This window comes from Alexandromys fortis, unplaced genomic scaffold, assembly GCF_014885135.2.
Source record: "Alexandromys fortis isolate MF-2015 unplaced genomic scaffold, M_Fortis_MF-2015_v1.1 scaffold_101, whole genome shotgun sequence".
Lineage (NCBI taxonomy): Eukaryota > Metazoa > Chordata > Mammalia > Rodentia > Cricetidae > Alexandromys > Alexandromys fortis.
Genome location: NW_026067983.1, coordinates 2,250,747 through 2,277,084, shown reverse-complemented (window position 1 = coordinate 2,277,084; position 26,338 = coordinate 2,250,747). Strand labels below are relative to the sequence as shown.

The window sequence follows — 26,338 nt, the reverse complement described above, 5'->3', positions numbered from 1 at the left end:
TGATGGAGGTGGGTCTTGTATCTTATCTGTTGATTTCATTGGTTAATAATAAAGAAACTGCCTCGGCCCTCATAGGACAGAAAATTAGGTAGGCGGAGTAGACAGAGGAGAATGCTGGGAAAAAGAAGCTGAGTGAGTGAGTCGCCATGATGCTCCCACTCCAGACAGACGCAGGTTAAGATCCTCTCTGGTAAGCCAGCTCATGGGCTACACAGAATATTAGAAATGGGTTAGAACAATATGTAAGAGCTAGCCAATAAGAAACTGGACCTAGCCAGGCCAGGCAATGTTTGAAAGAATACAGTTTCCGTGTAATTATTTCTGGGTATAAACTAGCCATGCGGGCGGCCAGGTGCCGGGGACACATCCCTGCCGCTCCTATTTCAACAGACCTGTACAAACAGCTAATTTTTTATTACACCAGATAAGGAGTGCTTGAATATAAACATGGGAAATATTTTACCATTTATCTACATTATGTAAAACAAACTGTGTTTTTAAAATAAACAGAGGAATATTGCCATCATAAGACATTTCTTATTAAAAACTCAGCAAAAGCACCTTTCATTCAAATATCATTTGTTCTTTTCTCAATTTCATCATTTTGCTGATCAAAGGTTTAATCACCATATAGTAGAGACTTCCAATTGCATTTGTAAACCATAAATCCAGATTAACACAAAAAGGTTAGAAGAAGATTTCTCAGTCATAGCAATATAAAAGGTCATGCCACGATGACGCCCACTTTACCTGTCTTTCGGTGAGATCTAGATTCACTGCTATCTCGTATCTTCTCAGTCTGGTCAAATAATTATGGTGAGCAAATTCTGCCTCGAGTTCTCTGATTTGCTCTTTGGTAAAAGCTGTCCTTTCCTTCCTAGGTTTGCTGTTCACTTCTGACTTGTAATTTCCTTCCTGGGAGTCTGGAGGGAAAAGTGCAAGAAGATTGTGTTAGCAGAGTCATGGAAATGTGTGAAATCATACAATTCACAGTTATTGAATACCTACTTCTCCAAGTGTGTTTCTAGACAAAGTGACAGTAAGACTGATCCCATGTCCATAGGGTAAAATAGGTGCTCTCTCTTTCTCTCTCTCTCTCTCTCTCTCTCTCTCTCTCTCTCTCTCTCTCTCTGTGTGTGTGTGTGTGTGTGTGTGCGTGTGTCTTCTCTCTTCCTGTTTTCTAACCGAGAACTCAATTAGAAGAGTTCTTAACACATCTATAAACACCAAATACAGTTTTTAACTTCTAAAATGGTATTGGTCTAATAAAATAAACCAGACCCTCATCAGAAAACAATTGTAGAAATAAAATTTGTATTTCTACATGTACATAAGATCTAAGTATGAGAGAATGTGGAATCCTCAAAGAAGCAATGACTGTGTATACACACACACAAATATAAAAAGGAATAAATCTTTAAAAACAGTTAAAGTTTAGACAAAGCATATGAAGAGTATTGCAGAATTGACTGTTCATTTTATTTTCATTTTAGTTCCTTAATGCAAATAACCATAGTTTTCTCTTATAGTGCCTGCTACTTTGTTCAATAGGAAATGTGTGAACAAAAGTCTGTCCATATGACTTATGCAAGAAGTTTTCATTTTTATTGTACATGCATGGCAAGCACCTTATGTACATACCAAACTTCAACTATCCATATCAAATCTTCAGCACCATGTAAAATCACAACAGTCATTTGGAACATAGCAATCAACGTTTCTATTCGGGAATTAAAAAACAGAATGCAGAATGTTTTATTTAGCTTTTTAATACCCCTGATAGGTAGGCTTGAAAGTGTTTTCTATAAACTAAAACAAAGAATTTGCGTATCATAGAAAAATTAGTCTTCAGTCACCATGTAGACATGGAAAGCAGGCAAATCCAACTCAAGAAATGCATGGCACGCTTATCCTCAGTGAAATACCAACATAATCAACAAGAGATCATGCAAGTCTTCTCCTGAATATCGTTGCTGGTTTCTCTTTGATGTTTGCCATCTATACATGACTTGTGTTGTGCTCTCCAGTACAAGGAGGTCTCCCATAAGTCCAGGAAAGTGATGAAGGAATAATAATGACTAATTAAAAATATAAGCATGATATCTTAATTGCTATTTAATTACATAAATGTAATACAATACGATTGAGAAATTATCTCTTCAGTGGCAGTTGCCTTGAGTCCAGTGGTACTTGTTAATGAGGTATCTTTTGTTTTGGTTCTTTTCCTTTCTATAAACCTAAAGGGAATCTAGCTAGTAAGAGAAGTCCCTGCAAAATGAAAACCCACTCTCCAGGAAAATTTAAGGCAACCAATTTTGGATTCAATCTTATTTAAATTTTAGCTGGCCAGATGTGCTTTTTCTCACAGCAGCTGCAATAGCAATGGTTTCTCACCTACATTTTTCACACTTGGCTACTCCTTTTATGTTAATGGTCCTATAGGAAGTTTCTCTGACTGCTTGTCATTTATGACCACATTTCCAAGTTGTCATTTACTTTCCATATTGACTAGGATCCTCATCCTGGCTGGTGAAGGTCAGCCAGCTTCCCTATTCAGGTTAAAGAATGTTTTTATGAAATGCAGTCTGCTTATGCAGGATCTGATATCACAGGACCTAGGTGAGTTTCTAGTAGGTGACAGCTCACAGGTAGTTATGTTTACATGATGCCAACATACCTGGCTCAAAGTATAACCAAGAGTTCATCACACTTGGTTTTAAACTACATATTTGACAACACTCACACTGTTGTAGCATGGAGCTATTCCAGGTAATAGCATTTTTGCTCCCTAGGCTACTCTGGCAGACATTAAACTCAAGTCACAGTATGGAATATTCAGCTTCAAGTCCTTCCTAGGACCATCTTGGTTCACATGAATCAAGATTTTTGCCAGCTTGCACTCATTCTCACCGAGATCTTGGCTTGTGGTTATTTGTATGTAGACAATGTTTTCTTCTTTCCCTTCAGAAAAGCAACTATGAAAGCTGACTGCGAAGTAGCAAGTTTTTCTCATGAGGTGCTCAGCTTGAATGAGTCATGCTTCATCTAGTTCAGTATGAATGACTAATGGCTCACACCTTCTGGTAAGTAAGCATGAATGAACAAATTCACATTGAGAGAAACCTATTAACTGGTATTTATTTTTCTTTCGTTGACATTGCTCTCCTCCAGTTTTTGAAATATTCCAGAGTATCTAACAGATACCTCGCATACAAACAAAACATGTGATAAGCTTATACAGACAATCATTGTGGCAAGAGATGCAAAGCACCAGGCTTGTACAGATAGTGGCTGGATTTCAGCAAAAATCTCGCTATGACGCAGTATTTCGATCTAAAAACAGTTAATGGAATGACCAATCCCTATGCAAAACTGTAAGGAAGGGAAGTCCATTGAACAAAATGAAGTGAGGTTTGCACACTTACATTTTCAACAAGCACAGAAGTAATCATTGAGTTGAAGCTAACATGAAGAGCAGCTATGCGCTTCTTGGAGAGGAATAGCAACTGAGTTAGGTATCACCATTGACCCTTTATCTACTGCACACTTTCATGGTGGGACATATGATACTGGTGTCCTATTAATCCACAATGTTCCCAATCTTTACCCAGACCCAGAAAGAAAAATATCATATGTACTCACTCGCAAGTGGTTTTAAAACATAAAGCAAAGAAAACCAGTCTACAAATCACAATCCCAGAGAACCTAGACAACAATGAGGACTCTAAGAGAGACATACATGGATCTAATCTACATGAGAAATAAAAAAAGACAAGATCTCCTGAGTAAATTGGGAGCATGGGGACCATGGGAGAGGGTTGAAAGGAAGGGGAGAGGAAGGGAGGGTGCAGAGAAAAATGTAGAGCTCAATAAAATCAATAAAAAAGAAAAATGCTTTTTAGAATAGCATCTTTTGAACTTGCGTTTCCAGTAATCTTGAATTTAAATTACTTCTTTATGCTTTACAAAGTTATCACTTGCTAAACCCAAATCCTCAACTATTATCACCTGACCGCCTATTCTTTGCTGGAAAATGGGTAGGAAGCTTGGATGAGGATTTTGGCAAACTTCACCTCAGCTTCCAAATGTTTCACAGCTGTTTCAACTAAGGCAAAACTCTGTCTTCTCCACGTCCTCTTCCAAGTGGTGGTGGTGTGTGTGTGTGTGGGGGGGTGAGATCTAGAATCAAACTGCCTTCATTTCTTCTGTACCACCATAAACACAATCTCAAAAATTCCACAATAGATCCCAGCATCAAATAGTACAACTGCTTTTCGTTTTGTTTTGTTTTGTTTTGTTTTGTTTCAGACACTTTTGTGTACCAATGGGTGCACCTTAGCATACTTGCTGCGCTGAGGGCATGTTGTCTTATGTCTTCAGGTTTCTTGGCAGGCCCAAATCCCTATCCTTTGTCTAATTGAAGATTTTGGGACTTTGCTAATTGAAGAAGCCTGCCCTGCATCTGTGAAGGACTGAAGCTGCCCTCCAAGAATCATTTCTGTCTAATGTTTAGAACTTTCCCAGTGTGACATTTTATTTTTCTGAGAACAAAAGGAAGCTAAAAGACATTTTTCTTAAAGACAAGAGATATGTAGAATCAATATGCTCATCCATGGTACAGAATGCTATTGAATGTAAGATAAATAATAAAACATGGTGAGCATAGAGTCTATAATTTAGCTATGGCTATAAAATACTGAAATGAAGTGATTTTATTTTAGAATGACAAATATTTCTGATTTCCAGAAATATTTCAACATCAATTCATCAATTCTCATACTCAAAAGAAAATAATGAATTAAGTCAAGTTCAAATGTTTCTCTAGGGAATCTGGAAGACAGAAACAGAGAGAAGTTGCAAAAAAGTAACATTGAAAAATAGTTTCTAAACAATACAAATTTAAAAATGACACAAATTTGATAAATGTAGTAGGTATGAAATTTTTGAAAACCCAGAAATTCAAAATTTACATTACAGAAATACATCCACCTGAGCCCTGACCCTTCATATATGGCTACTTTTCTGGGGCAGGCAATGACTTGCTTTGGCAGGTCTTTGCATTCCTAAAATACACTGGAAAGCAAAGCAGTATAATACAATATTTATTCTTACTTCTTCCTTTTATTTTTGGTAATTTTAAGATGATGGTAGTCAAAGAAATTTTGGCCAATTTGAAAGAAGTAATTATTCCATCATTCTACTTGATCGTAACTATGAGTTAGGAAATCAATTTACCCAGTAAGCCACAGCCTCATGGTGATACACAGGATATAGAAAAGGGTTAATTTAAGTTATAAGAGGTAGCTAGGAAGAAGTCTAAAACATTGGCCAAATAGTGCTGTAATTAATATAGTTTCTGTGTGATTATTTGGTTATGGTGGCTGGGAAATGAATGAGCAGCATCCACCTATAGTCCAAGATGCCAAGGATGCCAGTGATATCCAGGATGCCCAGGATACCAGGGATGCCCAGAATACCAAGGATTCTCAGGAGGTCCATGAAGAGTTCCCAACACAAAATGAATTCAATGGTAATTGCATGATTTTTTGTTTAATTTTTCTTTGTTTGGGCATGTTTTTTGTTGGTGGTTGTGGTGATGGTTTTGTTTGTTATTTGCTTGTCTTATTGGTCTTTTGCTTGTTTGTCTTGATATGTGTTTTGTTGTGGGTTTTTGATTTGTTTCCATTTTCGTTGCTTGTTTTGTCTTCATGTGTTTGTGTGTGAGCATGCATGTATGTGTGTGTGTGTGTGAGAGAGAGAGAGAGAGAGACAGACAGACAGACAGACAGACAGAGACAGACAGACAGAAATGAGAAAATAAAGTGGGGTGGACAGGAGTTGCAGAGGATCTGGGAAGTGTTGGGAAAGGAGAAAACATGATCAAAATGTATTGTATAAATGTTTAAGAAAATAAAACCAGGAGCTAGGGGTGTAGCTCAAAGGTAGAATATTTGTGTATTTATAAGCCCCCAGGTTTGGCCCACAATGCTGCCTATAAACTTGGATTTGATTAAAATGTGGCCAGTTAAGCTTATAAAAGTGCAAAAAAAGTAAATTTTTAAAAATTTTTACTTTATTTAAATAAAATATTTATTACACTACTTTTTTCATTAATTTTACCTACTAACCACAGATTTCCCTCCCTCCTCTCCTCCCATTTCCTGACTCCCATCTGCCCACTTCCCCATCCATTCCTCCTCCATCTCCATTCAGAAAGAGGCAGGCCTCCCATGGATTTGAAGAAAGCATGGATCAAAAAGTTGAGGTAAGACCAAGCTCCTCCCACTGCAAAAAGGCTGGGAGAGGCAATCCAGCATAGGTAACAGGTTTCCCGAAGCCAACTAAATTCCAGGAACTGGTCCTGGTTGCACTGCTAGGAGCTCTACAAACAGGCCAAGCTACATAAGTGTCATGCACATGTAAATAGCCTAAGTAGGTCCCATGCAGGCTCCTTAACTGTTTGTCAGAGTCCATGTGCTCCCATGAGCTCAGGCCAGCTGTCTCTGTGGACTGTCATGATCTTGACCACCCTGACTTGTCCATCCCTCCTCCCTTTATTCAGAAGAACTTCCAAAGCTTGAGCCAGTGCTTGGCTGTGGATCTTTGCATCCGCTTCCATCAGATGCTGGATAAAGGCTGTCTGAGGGTAGTGATGATCTGATTACAGGGGAAAGCCAGTTAAGACACTCTCCCCACTATTGCTAGGAGTCTTAGCTGGGGTCATTCTTGTGGATTCCTGGGAGTTTTCCTGGCACCAGGTTTCTCCTTAACCCTGAAATGGACTGCCCATCAAGAAATCTCTTTCATTACTCTCTGCTTCCACCCTGTCCCTAACATGCCTCTAGCTCCCAGCCAACCCAATCCATTCCCTCCAGTTCCCTTCCAACCTTCCTCCCACTCTCACCCCTAGATTACCCAGGAGATCTCTTCTCTTTTCCCTTCCTAGGGCAAGCTATGTATCCCTCTTTGAAACCTCTTTGTTATCTAGCCTCTCTGGGGCTGAGGATTGTAGGTTGTTTATCCTGTATTTTACTCCTGATATCAATTTATGAATGAGTGCATATCATGTTTGTCTTTCTGTGTCTGGATGACCTCAGCCAGAATAACTTTTTTAGTTCTATCAATTTCCCTGCAAATTTTATGAGGTCATTGTTTTATACAGCTGAGAACTACTCCATTGTATAAGTGTACCACATTTTCCTTACCCATTCTTTTCTTGGGAAGCATCTAGGTTTTTTTTTTTCAACATTCTAGCTATTACAAATATTGCTGCTTTGAACATAGTTGAGCAAATATTCTTGTGTTATGATTGAACATTCTTTGTGTATATGCCCAAGATTGGTATCTCTGGGTCTTAGGAAAGATTGATTAATTTTTTTTCTGAGAAATTGCCACATTGATTTCCAAAGCAGCTCTACATGTTTGTACTCCCACAAGCAATGGAGAAATGTTCCCCTTACTCCACATCCTCTCCAAAAGCTGCCATAAGTGCTTTTGATCTTAGTCATTCTGACAGGTGTAAGATACTATCTCAGAGATATTTTGTTTTGCATTTTCCTGATGACTAAGGATGTTTAACAATTATTTAAGTATGAGATTCTTTGGTTTAGAGGTCTCTGCTTAGATCTGTACTCCATTTTTAAATTAGATTATTTGCTATTTGGATGTTTCTTTATCTATTTTGAAGATCATTCCTTATGTGTGATTCACACCTGTATGCTGTGAATATCGTTTGTTAATAAAGAAACTGTCTTAGGCCTGTACAGGGCAGAATATAGGCAGGTGTGGAAAACTAAACTGAATGCTTGGAGGAAGAAGAAAGAGTCAGAGAGAAGCCATGTAGCCCTGCCAGAAACAAACACTGGATGGAACTTTACTCAGTAAGCCACAGCCATGTGGTGATACACATATTAATAGAAATGGGTTAAGTTAATATGTAAGAGCTAGCCAAAAAGAAACTAGAGCTAATAGGTCAAGCAGTGGTTTCATTAATACAGTTTCTGTGTGGTTATTTTGGGCTGAGCAGCCTGAAATAAACAACTGGCCTCCTTACAACACAGCCCTCTGTTAGATGTGGGGCTGATAAAGAACTTTTACCGTTCTATAGTCTGCAATTTTGTCTTATTAACAAAATAAGACTGTCTTATTTTGATAAGTAAATAGTCTGTCCTCTGCCTTACAGAAACTTTTCATTTTCAGGAGGTCTCATTAATTAATTTTTAATTTCAATGTCTGTACTATTGGTGTTATATTCAGGAAGTAGTCACTTGGACCAACGCATTTTAAGATACTTCCCACTTTCTTTTCTACTAGGTTCAGTATAACTGTATTTATGTTGAAGTCTTTGATCTACTTGGACTTGAGTTTTATGCATAAGGACAGATACGGATCAATTTGCATCCTTCTACATGTCAACATCCGCTTATGCCAGTAGCATTTGTTGAATATGCTTTCTTTGGGTTTTTATTTTTGCATTGCATAATTTTGGCCTCTTTGTCAAAAATCAGGTGTTCATAGGCGTGTACATTTATGTCAGGATCTTCAATTGGATTCATTCTATTGATCCATATGCTTATATTTATGCCAATACCAAGCTATTTTTATTACTATAGCTCTATAGTAGAGCTTAAGGTCAGGGGTGGTGATACATCTAGAAATTCCTTTCCTATATAGGATTGTTTTAGCTATCCTGTTTTTTTCTAATTTCTCCATATGAAGTTGAATGTTCTTCTTCCAAGGTCTGTGAAGAATTATGTTGGGATTTGGATGGGGATTGTACTAAATCTGTAGATTGCTTTTGGTAGGATTGCCATTTTTGTTATTTTGATCCTACTCATCCAAGAGCATGGGAGAGTTTTCCTTTTTCTGATATCTTCTTCAATTTCATTCTCAAAGACTTAAAGTTTTTGTCATACAGATCTTTTACTTGTTTGGTTAAAATTACCCCAAATATATTATGTGTGGCTATTGTAAAGGGTGTTATCTTATCTCTTTCTCAGTCCAATTATCATTAGTATATAGAAGGGCTACTAATTTTTTAGTTAATTTTGCATCCTGCTACATTACTGGATGTATTTATCAGCTGTGGGAGTTTCCCGGTAGAAATTTTTGGTCACTTATCTATACCATCATATCATCTGTGAATAGTTGTACTCCTTTATTTCCAATTTGTATTCCCTTGATCTCCTTTTGTTGTTTTATTGTTGTATCTAGAACATTAAGTACTATATTGAATAGATATGGAGAGAGTGGACAGCCGTGTCTTGTTCTTGGTTTTCGTGTTGAATTTCTCTCCATTTAGTTTGATGTTGGCTATTGGCTTGCTGTATATTGTCTTTATTATTTATATATGTTCCTTGTATACCTAATCTCTCCAAGACCTTTATCATTAGGGGAGCTGGGATATTTATATTATAATCCACCCAGAATCAGGTATGAATATTCTATAAGATTATTGAATGCTGTACATATATGAAGAAGTTATTGTCTAATATAATTTGAAATGCACATATAATAGCAATCAGTATTCTATCACACTGTGACTTACGAAGGAGGCATTATATACAAACACCTTCGCTGTGGGACAATGCTCTTGTACACTGTAAATACTTGTCACTTATATTTGCTTAATAAAATGCTGACTGGCCAGTAGCCAGGAAGGAAGTATATTCAGAGTCACCAGACTAAGAGAATTCTGGGACAAAGAAAGGCAGTCACCAGTCAGATGTAGAAAAAGCAAGATGAGAATGCTTTACTAAAATAAAGTACCAAGCTAAACATGGATAACGATTATGTGCTAATTTAAGTTGTAAGAGCTAGTTAGTAGGCTAAAGAGTTTATAATTAATATCAGCCTCTCTGTGTTTCTGAACTGAATGGCTGTGGGACTGGGCAGGATAGAAACTTCTGTCTACACACCTTCACTGAATTTAATATATGAGCTCTTACATATAAAGGATATGTGATTTCTTGCTAGAATATAACTTTCTTACACATCATATATGATGTACATCTTAATGCATTTTATCTTAAGTGTAAATGTATCCTCTACTTATCTTCAAATAATTTCCAATTATCAAAAAACCACTTTAATAAATATTTGTCCAATATGACAGTGTTTAAGCATAATTATTATTAACATTGACATGGTATGAGTTGCATATGTTTGCTTCCAAAATTCACATATTGAGGATGGAGGCATGATATAGAGAAAAAAGTAGAGACTTTGAAGCATGTAGATTTCAGATGGAAATTCTCAGTTGATACTTGCTACCTGTGTGGTCTTGTAGGCCAGTTAAGTCACTTAAAATTAAATTTCTCCATCAACAAAGCACATAAGTGACTGTTGTAAATAGAAAAATTGAAATATATAAAGTACATATATATGACACATGGTATCCATTCAGTGTTGTGGACCAATAACTAATGACATTAAGCTTGACTGCCGGTCTGTGAGATTTGATTAACTAAAATTCTACTGCCAACTCAATTGGATTCATCAATTTTGTTTGAATTGCCTCTTTTTTCATATCTACGTTTAGTTAAGGACAAATGTATCATTTGTCATTAAATATGGAGATGATTTTGGAAAGGTGATGATTTATTTTCTAGCCCTTTTTCTGACTGTGCCTTTTTAAAATGTGGCTGCTTTAAGAAACTATTTACGAGTCCAAAAGGAGTAATTAAATTTTCTTTGAGACAGTTAGTGGTTTTTGCAAGTGATATATTGCATAATTTTTATACTTTACTATTAAAGAGGAGTGCCAAAAAATCAAAACACGAATTGTTGAATTTTTAGCCTGTGTGGCATATTTTTATTCTAAAAGTAAATTAAATTAAAATTTAAAGATCTGTTTTGTGGGGTGCATATAAATATGTGTGCATATACTGAATATTGAAATATACTGCTTTTAAAAAATGGGTCTCATTTGTTCAGTCAAGGTCATTCTCTTTCAGTGCCCAGATACATAAAACAGATCAAATTTTCTGGTTATCAATTACATACACAATATCAGAATCACTTAAACATAACTTGAAATGAATCCTATTTTGTTATGTGCAGGTGAAGTGGCCATGCTCTGTCTGACTTGAGTAATTTGGCATTTGTTCACCGTAAGGAATTCCAAACCAGTCAGCTAGACTTAGGACAGCTGGTCTTCACAAGTCCCAAGAGTCAAACTACTTGTTCCTAGATCTCCACTAACTATACCCAGAACTCGGCATTGAACTATTTCACAAGCCAAATACTAGCATACAGAAATGGTCTTAAAATTATCTGTAGCCATCTAGGAATGAAAGTATATAAGATCAAATGATAACGAGTAAGGATCTCCCTCAGGAAGGAGTGTAGTGGCTAAACAGTTCTACACAGTGATAGCTAGACTGATGACATTCTTCACACTTACAAGCCATCTTTATTGCTCTGTTGACCAACAATCAATTTTCAAGGAGCAGGTGAAATCACAATAATGGTGCTTCTGCCAGTGTGGAGAACAATGCTAAGAACTGTTATACATAATTGGGAAAGACCTTTTTTAATACTTATGCAAGATATGAAATGCAATCACCCTAGGTTGTTGCAGTGTTTAGCAATTGCCCACATATGAATATTTTTCTGTTTTTTTTTGTCCTATAAAATCATGAAATAGTTATTGTCAAGAAAAGAATCACTCTTTGGTCTTTAAATATTATGATCTCTCACCAGGAAAAATAAATCATAATTTCAGCTGCCCATAGATGCAACTATTTCCTATTAAGATAGATATTAAAATTATTTTTGCCTCAAATATTTGTATGTTGGATTTATTTAAGGTATCACAGTTTATCTTGAGGTAATATAATCTCTGAATTTATTGAGGGCTATCAACAAAGAAAGTGCTTCCCAAGGTATTTTTTAATAAATGGGTACTGGACTACTTATTTCAAACATTCAAGTGATTCACCTCTAGCAAGTACGGTTAAAATTTAAAAAAAAAAAAAAACTAGAGACAATTGTCATAAGATAGCATACAATATTATTTCTGAGAAATATATAATATTTCATAGCATGCACCTTAAATATGTGCTTGTAGCACAGCAAGGAATCCTTCATGTTTTACAGATCTATGCCTCTAAGATCAAAGGGATTCTTTGGGAAGTTGGTTCTTGTCATGAAATGTTCAAACCTAAAATGTTTTATGGTAAATGCTCTAATTAATACAGTAAACAACAATAATAAACCCTAATGCCCACTCTTGTAGTGGAAGGAATTAATATCAAGATGGTAGCAGATTTGGCATCTAATTTTCTTTTCTGCCAAAAGTTTATTAGTCTAGGATTGCTGGTTCTTTGATCACCTTATAGTAGTTTCAATAGAAAACAATATGACATATTTGACTGTAGTTCACCAGTTTCCTTGGAAATGTATATAAAACTCTATTTTGAAACATTTTGATATTATTTTGACATTTTTTGCAGAATACAATTGTTTTTCACTATAAACCATAATTGATGTTCTCCATTATTTCTCTTACACACACATACACTCAAACATATATGTGTACACACACACACATACACACACAGACACATCTTGTTTCTTCCACTCTGAGATATGCAGTTTATGTGGACTATGAACTCTATTTTTTATTATTTTTATTGAGCTACATATTTTTCTCCAATCCCCTTCTACCCTCTCCAATGGTCTCCATGCTCCCAGTTTATTCAGGAAATCTTCACTATTTGTACTTCCCATGTAGATTAGATCCATGTATATGTCTCTTAGGGTCCTCATTGTTGTCTAGGTTCTCTGGGATTGTGAATTGTAGCCTGGTTTACTTTGCTTTATGTCTAAAACCATTTATAAGTGAGTACATATGATATTTGTCTTTCTGAGTCTGGGTTACTTCATTCAATATGGTGTTTTCTAGCTCCATCCATTTGCCTACAACTTTCAAAATGTCATTAATTTTTCTGCTGTACTCCATTGTGTAAATGTACCATATTTTCCTTATTCATTCTTTGGTTGAGGGGCATTTAGGTTATGTTCCGGTTCTGGCTATGACAAACAAAGCTGCTATGAACATAGTTGAGCACATGTCCTTGTGGTACTATTGAGCATCCTTTGGTTATATAACCAAAAGTGGTATTGCTGGTTCTTGAGGTAGGTTATTTCCAAATTTTCTGAGAAATTGCCATACTGACATCCAAAAAGAATGAACAAGCTTGAACTCCCACCAGCAATGGAGGAGTGTTCCCTTTACCTGACATCCTCTCCAACATAAGTTGTCATCAATGTTTCTGATCTTGGCCCTTCTTACAGGTGTAAGATGGAATCTCAGAGTTGTTTTCATTTGCTTTTCTCTGATGGGTAAAGATGCTGAGCTTTTCCTTAAATGTCTTTCAGTCATTTTAGATTCTTCTGTTGAGAGTTCTCTGTTTAGGTCTGTACTCCAATTTTTATTGGATTATTTTTTCTTTTGATGACCAATTTCTTGATTTCTTTTGTATATTTTGGAGATCAGCCCTTTGATGTGGGGTCTATGGAGATCTTTTGCCTTGTCTAGTGTGTCCTTTGCTTTATAGAAGTGTCTTAATTTCAGAAGATCTCATTTATTAATTGAGGAACCTCTTTTGTAACAAGTAGAAAGTGCTTTCAACTTGTCTGATAAAATATGTCAAAATTTACTAAAATCTATGATGTTAAAATTTTGTTTTCTGGCAATATCATAATTCAACTTACTTTTATGCTTGTTATCAGTTTATATGTTCTCTAGCATATATTAGTTATAAAAGACTACTTTATTAAAATAGTACGTATGAGGAGGCAAGATGCTTTTATACAATGGAAAGGAATTGTTCTAGAATTCATAATGACCATCATCTCACAAATTTGAGGACATCCCTTGGATTAGAAGTTTAAACAGCGAAAGAGTAAGAATCAGAATATAGAAATTGTAGAGGCATTCGCGGAGCTTCCGCCGCTTCTTTCATTTGAAGTGTGCCAGCCTTACTCACGTCATGCTGCCATGAACTATTCTGACATTTCTGAAATATCATGTCAACACACGAAACAATATGTAATCAATATACATATATATAAAAGCATTATCCAAAGAATAAATAAGATCATATCAAAGATGTTACATTTTGAAAATCAATACTACAAATATACACAATTTATTAAACCGCAGATTAAGTTTAAACATTGTATGATGTTGAAAAGTAACACTTGACCATTAGAATAATATTTGATTTAGATGTTTCAATAATTCAGTAAGGAATCATTGTGTCCCGTTTTTAGGCTAATAGAATTGATGAGTATTATTCTGCAACAGTTTTGCATTTTCTGTTGTAAGGCAGTCACACAATAGTTCCCACCACTTTGTGTTACTCAAACTTTGAACATGGATGTTGGAAGAACACTGTCATAGCTCAATTGCCCATAATCTGTTTGCCTCATGAACTCATTATCATGGTGCCCGAGGAAAGTCTTCATGCCTTGCCTCTTAGTAAGAGATGCTCATAAACATAGAGCTTAAGAATTATTCATATAGATTTGCTCAGCCAGCATGAACAATTTGCTTGCATTATATAAGAGCCTACTATAATTATTCAGTTTCTTTGTTGTGCCATGTACATGATTTATTTTCCCTAGGCCAACTAATGTGTGAACAGACATTCTGAGGGGTGTGATCTAGGCTCTAAAATGTAGAAAGGCAAAACTCAATTTTACGGCACATGAAAGTCAAGCTTCTAGAATGGTTATTGCTTGTTTGTGGCAATGTTCTGTGGCTTAAACATTGTCATTATTTGTGAAAGTCAACAATAAATCATGAAAAATTTAATTACTCTCATCCTTCCAAATGTGCTACAATGTAATTTCTCACTTTAAAAGATAATTAGTGGAACAATAAGTCCTTTAAAATAATTTTTTTAAGATTATCACACATACCTTAGACCATTTTCCTATAAGGAATTGACTTCAGAAATCTTTCATATTTTTAATTTCTTAGTTTATAGGGCATGCTTTCAAGTGTGCATAAAACAAAAATTAAATAACAGAAATGTAATAGTGTCAGAAGAACTTGAGTTACTGGCTCACTGAGTAGGGAAATCCGGACTTTAAAATGTTGGATATTAAGTTGTTAATCTTATTAATCCAATGAAGCTAGAAACAATTCCATAGCAATCAAACTCATCCTTGCTGGCACGCTTTTCTCCATATTAAATACACACTTGTTGAAAAGTGAGAAAAGAAACAACTCTTCTAGGCATAAACAGCATTTACTCCTCTTAGGTAGCAAAATATGATGCATTTACGACCACAACACAGCTCCTTAAAATCAAAATTTTATTAAAATGAATTAAAGATGATTTTAAACATGGAGGATAGAAACGTGGGAAAGTGGCACCTTTCTCTCTTAGAAATAGAGCCAGTTGCTAGTAGAGAATAACTTTTTAAATTTTATTTATTTATTTTGCTGCTGCTGCTGAGGAACCAAACCAAACCAAACAAAATAAAAAATGAGAATGGTCTGATGCAGTGGATAAACAAGGGACTGTCTGGAAGCATGGGGATGAGGATGCTTCTTTTCGAAGTGCTGAAGTCATTGCTGGGTCCAGAGGAAAGGATAGTAGATGGCCAGAGAATAGGATCTGGGTCCTTTATTGTCGTCATTAAAGTCTTACATAAAACTGTCTCCACATTCCATAAAAATGCCATGGTGCTTCAGGAAAAATACAGACCTGAGACAATAGTTTATTTTGGCTGGAATTAAAGTTCCAGAACTGAAGAGTTACTGCCAGAAATAGGAACCAGTTTTGAGAAAACTTTCAGTGACCTAGGATGTAACAGAAATGTTCCAACAGTCACACTCCGGAGCTTGGGGTCTGAATCAAGGCTTCTTTGTGATAGACCTATGTGAGGCATAATTAATCACCCAGAGGAAGTGAAGAGGCTTGGGCTGGGAGTCTAGTTACCCAGGGAATTCCCTCTTCCTCTGGCACCCACTTGCCAGCACGGCTATAAAATAGGAGCAGAAATGTTGCACTCTATAAATGATTAATCAGGGCCGATTTACATGAAATTAAGTTGTTCGGAAGCTAAGATATCCTAGACCTGGATTCAAAAGGATCGCCTGCAGCTCTCTGGCCATTACTCCTCTACTTCCTCCTCTGTTTCCCTTACTTTTCCCTTTAAAATATGGAGCTCTCTGTAAGCTGTGAAGTTTTCCACAATTTCTAAATCTTACACAGGTCATAATTTTCAAGATGAATAAGCACTCAACAAATATTCATTGAATTAAAAAGCAAAGCTTTATGTTAATCCTCAGGAAACAACAACATAGCATCCACTTAGCAATGGGGTTTCTAAAAGTACTGCTCTGGGCAAAGGCAAGAGATAAAAGTAAACACAATAATAGCTTTAGAAATCAAATAATATATGTAGTAGCTGATAAAACAAACATATATGATCAAAGCAGCAAAAACTTCACATAAATCAAGGATTTCTGAAAGACTTCATGATGACAGAAAATACAGTCCAATTGGAAGAATGCCCTACTAGCATGAACTAGGCTCTGCGCTTGAATCCCAGCACAAAATAAATAAACTATGGAGGTGCATATCTGTAATCCCAGCATCTGGAAGCTAGAGGCAAGAGGGTCAGAAGTTCAAGGCTACCTTAAGCTAAATAGTAAGTTCAAGGCAAATGAGGTTTGCATGAAACCCTATCTCCAAACAAAAGCTAAAAGCTTCATGTCCCTCTCCAGATTCTAGCTGGATAAGTGTAGTATTTTTCCTGTCATCACGGAATCTTCCGTTTGTGATAGAGACCATTACAAAGAGCCACAACTGATACCAATACCAATTGATATACACAAATCTCCTGCAGTTGATCTCCTGGATCTTTTTGGAAGAGAAAGCAGAAAGAATGTAAGAGATCAAGAAGTTAGCTGTAAGAATGTGTTTCCTAGAAATATCAGAGAAGTTGTACCCATAAAGTCTCACCAACAAGGCTGCCTAAACAAGACCCGGAAGCTCAGGAGGCCTCCATCTTAGACTAGGGACTATAGGCAACTAAGGAATGTTGGCTAGACTTGAAAACAAACAGGTAGATCATACAGATCAAGCAGCTTGTGACCTGTAGTATTGGTATAATTTGGAATACACACACACACACATATTAACAATTAAAGAAAAAGAGATTATGAATTTGAGAGCAAAGGACTGACACATAGGAGTAGAGGTAAGAAAAGGAGGGAAATGATGTAGTTGTAATATAATCCCATGAAATGTAAAAAAAATGAAAATTGAAAGGCAGCAGAAAGAATCATGGATAAATTATGTGTATTTGTGATGGTTCTTAAAACGAGGGAGTAGGGAGAATCCCTAAAAGATGGAAGACTTTTCCAGGTGACAGCAGAATAAAAGCAGAACTTTGAATTATGAGCTGACTCTTGAGAACAGGAAGACAGGCCTGGGGATGACGTACAAGTAGGCATGACAAAGGTCATGCCGTGAGGAAAGGTTAATGTCATACGACTCCTTCAGTGATCCGCAGACTGAGGGGAGTACCGAGGTATGTTTAGATGCTACTTCATGGCAGCCTGGAGGTTAGTGCAGGTACAAATTTAGAGACTGACCTAAGGAACTGGGGCCATAGTGAGTAGTAGGTCACAGCACTCAGCAGGCCTCCAGCATGGTTTGACATTCCTGAATTAGTAAGGCAGAGCTCTTCCCTCCTCATCACAAAGCAGAGATAAACATAGAGCTGCATCTACATATGTTAACCATCATGCAATTCATTCTGATTTCTCAAAGTTGGTTGCTATGTAGCTCCAAACGTTCAGTTCCAAGGTTGTTGACGAACAGTAGTTGGGTAAGAAAGGATGCCCACATCCCTGCCCTAACCATCTCCCACTGGAAACGCCCACCTGGAGGCTTTTTCATCCTTTGCAATTCAGTGTGTGATGCATTCAATTTTCTCTTCACAAAAATCACATGAACCTTCTTTCCCAGCCTTCCAAATACTATCCTAAGCTTCCCGTTTACAATCTCATTGAGTCTATCCTCCTTTTCCCCTTTGATCAGAACCTCTTAGTGTCAATTTTCCATGCAAATTTTCTTTGAAAAATAAGAAAATGGGAACCCATTTTTTGATGGCATTATTGCAATGCTTTCTAAATCCAATTCACTTCTTACCTTGTGTTCTAGGCACTGGCCATTGGTTTTTACCTTATCTTTTGTCTTTTTTCTTGTAGTTTAACAAACATCATGTATGCAAAAGACAGTGGCCTTATCAACTGAACCCCAAGACTTTTGCTGGATACAATTCCATCTTCTATAAAGGAACTTTTATTAGCATCATCTTTACTGAGTGCTTCCTATGTGCCATACCTCCTCCAAGAAGATTATCTAGTATATGGGTTCATCTACTCCCTATGGTACTCTGGTTGAGTTAGATAACTGGGTTGTACTCTTGTAGGAAATAAAGAGACCTTGAGATAAACATGGCTTCTCTATCATGTGCTTCCACCTTGATATTCTGATCTCCCACAAACACAAAGGCAATCAGGCCAAGCTATCCTGAAATGACAACTAAGAACTCTAGAGCTGAAACAAGCCTTTCTGCTTTATAAGTTATATACTTTATGTACTTTGCCACACTAATGGAAATCTGACTGAACACCATTTGAATTTATAATATTGCTATTTATAAATTAAATATGATAGGTTTTCCCCTACTACTGCTATAAAAATTTTCTGAGAATTTTTTTTCTGTCTAAAGCATTTACAGAGAAGGTTGTCTACTTTGGTAACCACCGTAGCTCATGCAAAGAATGAACAACAAAATTTTAAAACTCATGTGGTTGGTCAAAAGATTTTTTTGGTGGCAAGCAGAGTAGTTTTGTTTAACACAAGAAAAAAAGATAACATTATTGCAGTCTTCACTGTAGGTATAAACAAACTTTGATCACAATATATACAAATACACAGCAAAAGGTCCCCAAAGACACCATAGGGACATGTTTTTCATGGTGAGTGAAATTAATGGTATAGAGTGCTAATGGTTCTGAAACAGAACCAGGTAATTAGATCAGTGCTAAGACAGTACAGAAAATTATCCCATAATTAAGAAATTGTGAATATTTATTATCTGCTTTTGTAGAAAACATATTGAGTGACACATTTAAAAGTGAAAGATTGCAGGCCAAGTGTATGGCATATACATGAACCCCAAACTAAGATATGGAGGCAGGAGGGTATAAAGCTTGTGTCCAGATATTGAGATATTGGAATGAACGAAAGAAAAAAAGAGAGAAAGAAAGAAAGAAAGAAAGAAAGAAAGAGAGAGAGAGAGAGAGAAGGAAGAGGGAGGAAGAGGGGAAGGAAAAAGGGAAGGAAAGAAGGGAGGAAGGAAGGAAGGAAGGAAGGAAGGAAGGAAGGAAGGAAGGAAGGAAGGAAGGAAGGAGGAAGGGTTGGAAGAAAGAAGGAGGAAAGAGAGTTCTAAGCAGTGTAAAACTGACGCCAATGGCTAAGCCTATACACGTCACCTAGTCCACTGAGTCCACATTTTCCTTAATTCTTTAAGAATATAATACATTAAATTTCAATCACATTACAACCCTAAAACCTTACAGGACCCACCCCTAATTCCATAGACTTCAATTTTTGTGTGCTTCATTTTAAAATCCATTGAGTCAGTGCAATTAATGTTGGCTCTGTATCCTTGGGTGTAGCCAACCCATGGTGTGTTCCTCCCACTACGAATGACACCCTTGTAACAGGTAGCTCTCCTCCACCCCACAGCCGTCATTTATCATCAGCTTCTCAGGTTCCTAAGAGCCTCCCCACCTGTGCTGGGATTTCAGGCTGTGTCTTCTCCCTCGAGCTTCCACTGCTCTGATGTGTGCTATTGCAGCCATCTGTTGTGATTTCCTATGTGCGGCTACCATCTGGTGTCTGGAAAACACTGTTTTGTTGTGATAGCTATTCCCCTCTCTGGCCCTGACAATATTCATGTCGCCCCTTCCATACTGATCCCTGAGCACTGAAAGGAGGAGGTGTGCTATGCAGATCCCATTAGGGCTAAGTATTACGCAGCCTCTGATCAGGTGTGAGTCCCTTGTTAATCATCATCTGCTGTGAAAGAGAAGCTCCTCTGATGGTGCAAGAGATGCACTAATCTATGGGATAAAGATAAGTCATTAGAAGTCTATTTAATGCTACGTCCATTGATAAGAGTCACAGCAGTAGATTGTCCCCTGGGGCCCACAGCAGGTCAAGCCACAGGTTCCTGGCCCTCATAACAGTTGCAAGTTGGGTTCTCATAAGTGGATCAGGCCTTACATCCAATCCAAAAGTTGTTGGTTACTGCCACGCTATTCATGCCGCTCTGATACCAGGGAATTTATGTTGCCTTGCTGGTGAGCATTGTAGCTTGCTGAATGCACAGCTGTGTAAAGACTGATGGCTTCCTTTCTCCTCTGATACTGCCATTGCCTCTTCCAGAAGTGTAAAATCTAGCCAGTAAGATAAAGCTTATGTAAATGTACTGCAATATTTAATAACATATTTGAAAGAAATTATGGATGTTGTGGCTTTTAAAAATATCTGCATTCTTTTCGTATCTGCGAGATTCAACCATGATGTTTTGTATTCCATCATTAACTGCAGAAAGTTCCAGTCTCAAATATATAGTGTATATACACTTTAGGAAAAAGAATTTTACCATTTAAAAGAGTTGATGAATGAACTTGCTATGACTACATTATGCTATATTGTAGGGCATTTTTAGGATGCTTGTTTAAAATCATGTTACAAAGTGTAAAACTACTCTTAAATTGCTCATATATTCTGAGCACTCTTGCTACATTAATTGCACATTTTAAAAGTGTGGAGTATAGAAACACTGTCTATGAATTGCTTTATTTTTGGTAAACTCAATGTAAACAACCTTATTTTGTTCTCAGTCAGGTAAATACATCCCATTGTTAAAGAAATTCTCCCAAGGAGAAGGTACTTACTACTCTGTGTAGGGGCGCATTGAGTCTTCCGTCCCTCATGCCAGCTCTAGGACTCCTGGAAGCAATCCTCACAGGTTAAGGGGGTTCCCTTACATTGTCAGTTTTCTGGAACTTGTCAAGGAACTGTTCTCCTTTATTGGTACAATTGTGACAGTTACTTCAATGCAGCACATCCTGTTGATGTCTAAATACTGAATCATTTAGCAATCCCTCATTATATAATATTATTCTCAGATATTAGCTCTACTTGTTAATGTTTTACTTTTTTTTCTTTTCTGTAAAACTGATGTTGTTTCTCTCTCTCTCTCTCTCTCTCTCTCTCTCTCTCTCTCGTAATCCTATTTTCATAAAGTGGTTTGGAAATAATTCTCTCTCAATAGGTGATGTACAACCATCCAAACCTTCTTAAGTTTAATGGAATCCCCAAGTGGAACTCTGTCCGTTTTGTTAATATCTCATTTGGAGTTTCCTAAATCACAAATTCAACTTTCTTGATAGATTGACAGTTGCTTAGTTTGACTTTTTTTATTTTAGACGACTTGTAGCACGTGTGTTTTTAATAGAATTTGATTAGTTGTACCTGCTTTTGACATGTCCCTTTCTAAAGTGCTCACAGTGTTTCTTTGTCTTTGTGCTGTCTGTAAGATACGGAGTCCTGCTGCTTCCTATGAAATTTGAGATTCCATTTCTTCCATTGATTATTTTTGTGAAGTACCCATTGTATTAGTGAACCCTAACTTTTTTTTGCAATTATATTACCTACTATTTTCTATTGTCAATTTTATTGATTTTTCTTTTAGGCTGAATATCCATAACCTATTTGTGTATAGTACCCCTTTTTCATAACTTTTCCGATATTTAGTTAAGATGGTTTGTCATTATTGAGGAAAAGGTCTCTGAAAACCTTTGTTTTAGTTATGTATCTATCCACTTTCTTAAATTCTCTCAGTCTGATTTGGCATTCTTGGAAGTTCTAGTTTGATTTAGTTTGAATTAGTTACATTTTCTTGAGAGTTGGATCTTTCATCATCATAGAATGTTCTTTTTGTCTCTGGTGATACTGTTTATTCTGAAATCGATATCACTTAAATACAGCCACTTTATTTCCCTTTCAGTTAACATGTAAGAAAACAAGCTTATTGAATAGAAATGAAAACTGAAAAGAAGACTGGGCGTGTGTTGTAACAAGCGTTGCGCCTGTACTCTAAACCTAGGGCTTTAAACTGCTCAGCCATAGCATCTCCAACAATCTGCAGCCTAGGTACCGCTCATTCATGTATGGTTCCTGCCTTTTAAATGTCAACTTGAACGCCACTCTATCTAAAGTATTTTTCTTCCACACATCAAGTGACTGATCCATGTTCTAATCAAGTCTGCATATCTGTAACTCTTGGGTACATTAACACGGTGTTAGTACCAGTATGCAGGAGCAGAAGCATGGCTTTCATTATTCTTTGTTTTCTGTTCTCATTTCCACTTTTGTCCTTATTATTTGAATGCATGAATATTTCCTGAAAATTTCAGTTTTGCTTTTTTGTTACATCTAATATATCTCTGCATGGCTACGTCAAATTGATTGTGAATATTACTATTAATAAGAAATCACAGACTTTTTTGTCTATCAGCATGATAAAGACAGGAACATCCCATCACTGTTTTCATACCATTATGCCTCCAGTTTATAATATCTTTGCCTTCACAAGGTCCTTTAAATACATATGAAGGGTGTAGAAACCATAATACTGGGGTTGACTTTGAAAGAAATTTTACATATTTATTGTCAGTGTAAGGATTGATAGTAGGGTAAAATGAAATAAACTTATAACTTGTACAAGTGCACATGAATTTATATCTTTTATATTCAAGAGGGTGTCTAATTTTTGTACAAATAATTGAAACACTAGAAAGTAAATAATTTAAGTTACTTCCATAAGTTCCAGTCACTATATATATTTAATTCTCTTTCCAAAATTATTCAGTTACTTATTTCATGTTTGTCTTACAAATATTAGCATAAAAACTATTTCTCAATCACTGCCCTAAATATAAGGAACTAAATGTTCTGTCATGGTGATCCAGCTCAGAAGACAGAGGTGGATAAGTCACTTTCATGTAGAATGGCATTCACGATCTCCATCACATCCCGTGACCCTTGAAAGAATGAACGAGCACCTCTCTCATGAGATTCAGACGGCTTCTGGTATGAGATGCCTCTGGGGTTGAGTCTTAAAGAGTGTGCTGAACCTATGAGTGTGCAGAAAAGTATTCCAGACAAGGAAATACTTGACAAGAACAAAATCTAGAAGTATATAGGGTTCCAAATAAGCTTTGAAAAGCCATAGGCTCCTACAGTTAGAACTCAAAACATAAAGAGTGATGAGAATGAGATCTGGGGGAAAAACAAACAGAAGAATGTGTGTTTGGGCAATCGGGGATGAATATGCCGTAGTTCAGTGTTTTAAGTCAGGTCAGGCCTGCAGATGTGTGCCCAAAGAAGAAGCGATAAAACCTTATCCCAGTCACGCTTTACCCACACCTTTCAATCTTTTCCTGCTTTGACTGAACCACATAGTTCTTTGCTGGTGGTGACTGCCCCACAACAATGTGATAGTCTCTTTTTCTCCTTGGTACCACTCATCTCACCTACAAACATTGATAATCTTTAGTCTCTCATGTTATCAAATGCATCACTGGAGTAGGAGAGCAAAATAATGCCCTAGCCTGATAACTCCAACCTGTCACCAGGAAAGTGCACACCCTGGCTTGAACAGTGGTGAGCACTCAATGAATGATAAGTAGTGTTACGGTCACTACTGCATTTTCTTTATACGTAGGAAGGAAGCTTTGGAATAAACAGAAGAGATGCGATGACCCAGATGAGCAACAGCATTTCTAAACAGAAGTAGTGAATGCCATAGAAAAGTCACCTAAGTTTGGCCGTCTTGATGTTTTTTTCTATTTATAGTCAGGCAAACACAGACAACTGCATTTGGTTACAAAGAATACCTCTACAGTACAATAACTATCAGGTTTGTTCTGTAGCCACAAAAGGATCTTTTCCTGAGAGAAGCTAATATCACAAGATCCCAGCCTACACTAAGCTTGAAATCACTGCTGTATTTCTACACAGCAAGATAAAGTTCTTTTGCAGTGGATAGTGAGGGACTGGGGTGATGAGAAAACACTGCCGTCATCTGCGTATTTCTATAATCTCTAGCAAACAAAACTAATACCTTTACAGCAGAGTCAAGTCAAAAGAAAATCAAGTAATAATGATGACGATGATATTAAATAAAGTATGTCTCTAAGTAGCTGAATGTATGCTATGTTACCTCCTTTATTTCAGCCTGACATCCATTACCCCTGGAATTAGAAGGAAAGGGGTGTCTGCTACTTCTTCCTACCCTGCTCACTATAGAAGGCTGGTGATGATCATTTCTGATGTTGATTAAGAAGCTTTGGGTTAGAAAATCAAAACTACGTCTATCTGCCTTCCCGTTAACATTTCAAAAAAAAAAAAAGCAATGGATGATGATTGTGTAGGGAATTCTAATTTCAGTCTTCTTAAAGTTGCTGAAAAGTAGGCTCTAATAGCATAATATGTACTATCCTTTAAAGATGTGTATGAGTGTTAGTGGTTTTCACAAACACTGGTTTCTAAACTAAAGGAAATAAGTATATAAAGAAAGAAATAGCAAAAAACATTTTCTATGGATGTTGGAGAGATAGTTCAGCAGTGAAGAACAAGTGTGACTGCTCCAAATGGCCTGTGTTTGATTTTCAACTCCGCCTCCAAACTTTTTATGGTTGTTCATTACTAGTAGTAACTCCAGCTACAGAGGCATCCATACCTGTGGATTCACACACACACACACACACACACACACAGTCACACACATATACACACACAGGCACCTATGGGCACACACACATATACACACACAGGCACCTATGGGCACACACACATATACACACACAGGCACCTATGGGCACACACATGGGCACAAATGTACACAGACACAAACACACACAACTGAAGATAATAAAAACAAATTTTTAAAATTCTCATCGATAAGAATTTAAAGTTCATGGATCAAACTTCTGTCGTATGCCAGCTGTTTTGCTCCCAAGTCTGACAATGAGTGCTGGTAAATCAGAACCTTTGAGTGATATTAAATTTAAAATACAGGAATGAAGACAGAAAGGCTGGGAAAATTAGATACATTTTGTAATTTCCAAGCAATGTAATTTTTCAAGGTTGAGAAATGCATTTTAATACCCTATAGGAATCAGCAGACTTTCAGTTTCCATAGGGTTATAACTCAGATTTTGATATTTTTGGCTTAGAACAATGGAGCAGGCCTTCATTCCTTCCAAGTTTTTCCACATCCTCTTTCATACCCACACTGCAGTGACTGAGAGCACTCTGGGTGATTTATTTGCATTTCTTCCAGAGATTTATACAGAATGAAATCACTGCAAAAGATTTACAACTGAATGCTTTGCATGTAAAAATTTAAAAAGCTCAAATCTTTTAAACCAGCGAAGACTTCTGTAACAGAAAGCAATAGCTCAGCAAGTAATGCATATTCCATGCTCTGGCTCACTCTATGACATTATCAATGTAGAATGGCAGAAGCTCCAGAAGTCACAGGCCCTGGACTGTCTTACCAGAGAACTAAGGAATATAAACATTTCACGTCTCACACACACTCGGGTAGTGTTTGTTCTCACACATGTGCATTGCATCTACTTCCCAAGCTGACGGGGAGAATGTCAACCTTCCGAGACTTCAAGTTGTTGGAAACACTCACAACTCAGAAAACCAATAAATGATAAATAAGAAGATTCAATACTTGAAAATACACACCCATCTTATGGCCAAATCTGCTTTTGTCAGTCAACACAAATAATATTTAAAGACATAAAATATTTTTTTATTTATTTTCACAGTATTGAGAATGAAACTGAGGGTCTTTTTCATGCTAAGAAAGTGCTCTAACACTGATCTATCCATCTAACTGTCTATCTACCAAACATCTATTGTGTGTGTGCATGTGGGTGTTTTTGTGTGTATGTAAACAAACAATCTCAGCTGTCATTCCTCAGGTGCTATCCACTATTTGTTTGTTTGTTTATTTGAGACAGGATCTCCCACTGGCCTAGAACTAACCAAGAAGGCTAGGATGGCTTGCCAGTGAGCCACAAAATCTGCCTAGTTGTGCCAGCTCAATGCTGTGATTATAAATCCAGGTCAACGTGGTCATATTTTAAAAAAAATGTGAGTTTAGAGGATAAAACATGTCTTCCTGGCAGTCACCTATTTAACAA

At 36.8% G+C, this 26,338-nt stretch overlaps 1 protein-coding gene and 1 long non-coding RNA gene across 2 annotated transcripts in view; one reads left to right on the top strand and one right to left on the bottom strand.

The window, feature by feature from the left end:
- LOC126511512 (uncharacterized) overlaps window positions 1-26,338 on the top strand; it is an 840,891-nt gene that overhangs the window by 450,525 nt on the left and 364,028 nt on the right. The window contains exon 2 of the long non-coding RNA XR_007594709.1: window positions 9-174. This is a non-coding gene — a long non-coding RNA (uncharacterized lncRNA). The remainder of the gene's footprint in view (window positions 1-8; window positions 175-26,338) is intronic.
- Window positions 1-26,338, bottom strand: part of Meox2 (mesenchyme homeobox 2) — a 54,838-nt gene that overhangs the window by 9,395 nt on the left and 19,105 nt on the right. Inside the window, exon 2 of the mRNA XM_050158668.1 lies at window positions 751-923. Within this exon, the coding sequence (XP_050014625.1) occupies window positions 751-923 (173 nt within the window). The remainder of the gene's footprint in view (window positions 1-750; window positions 924-26,338) is intronic.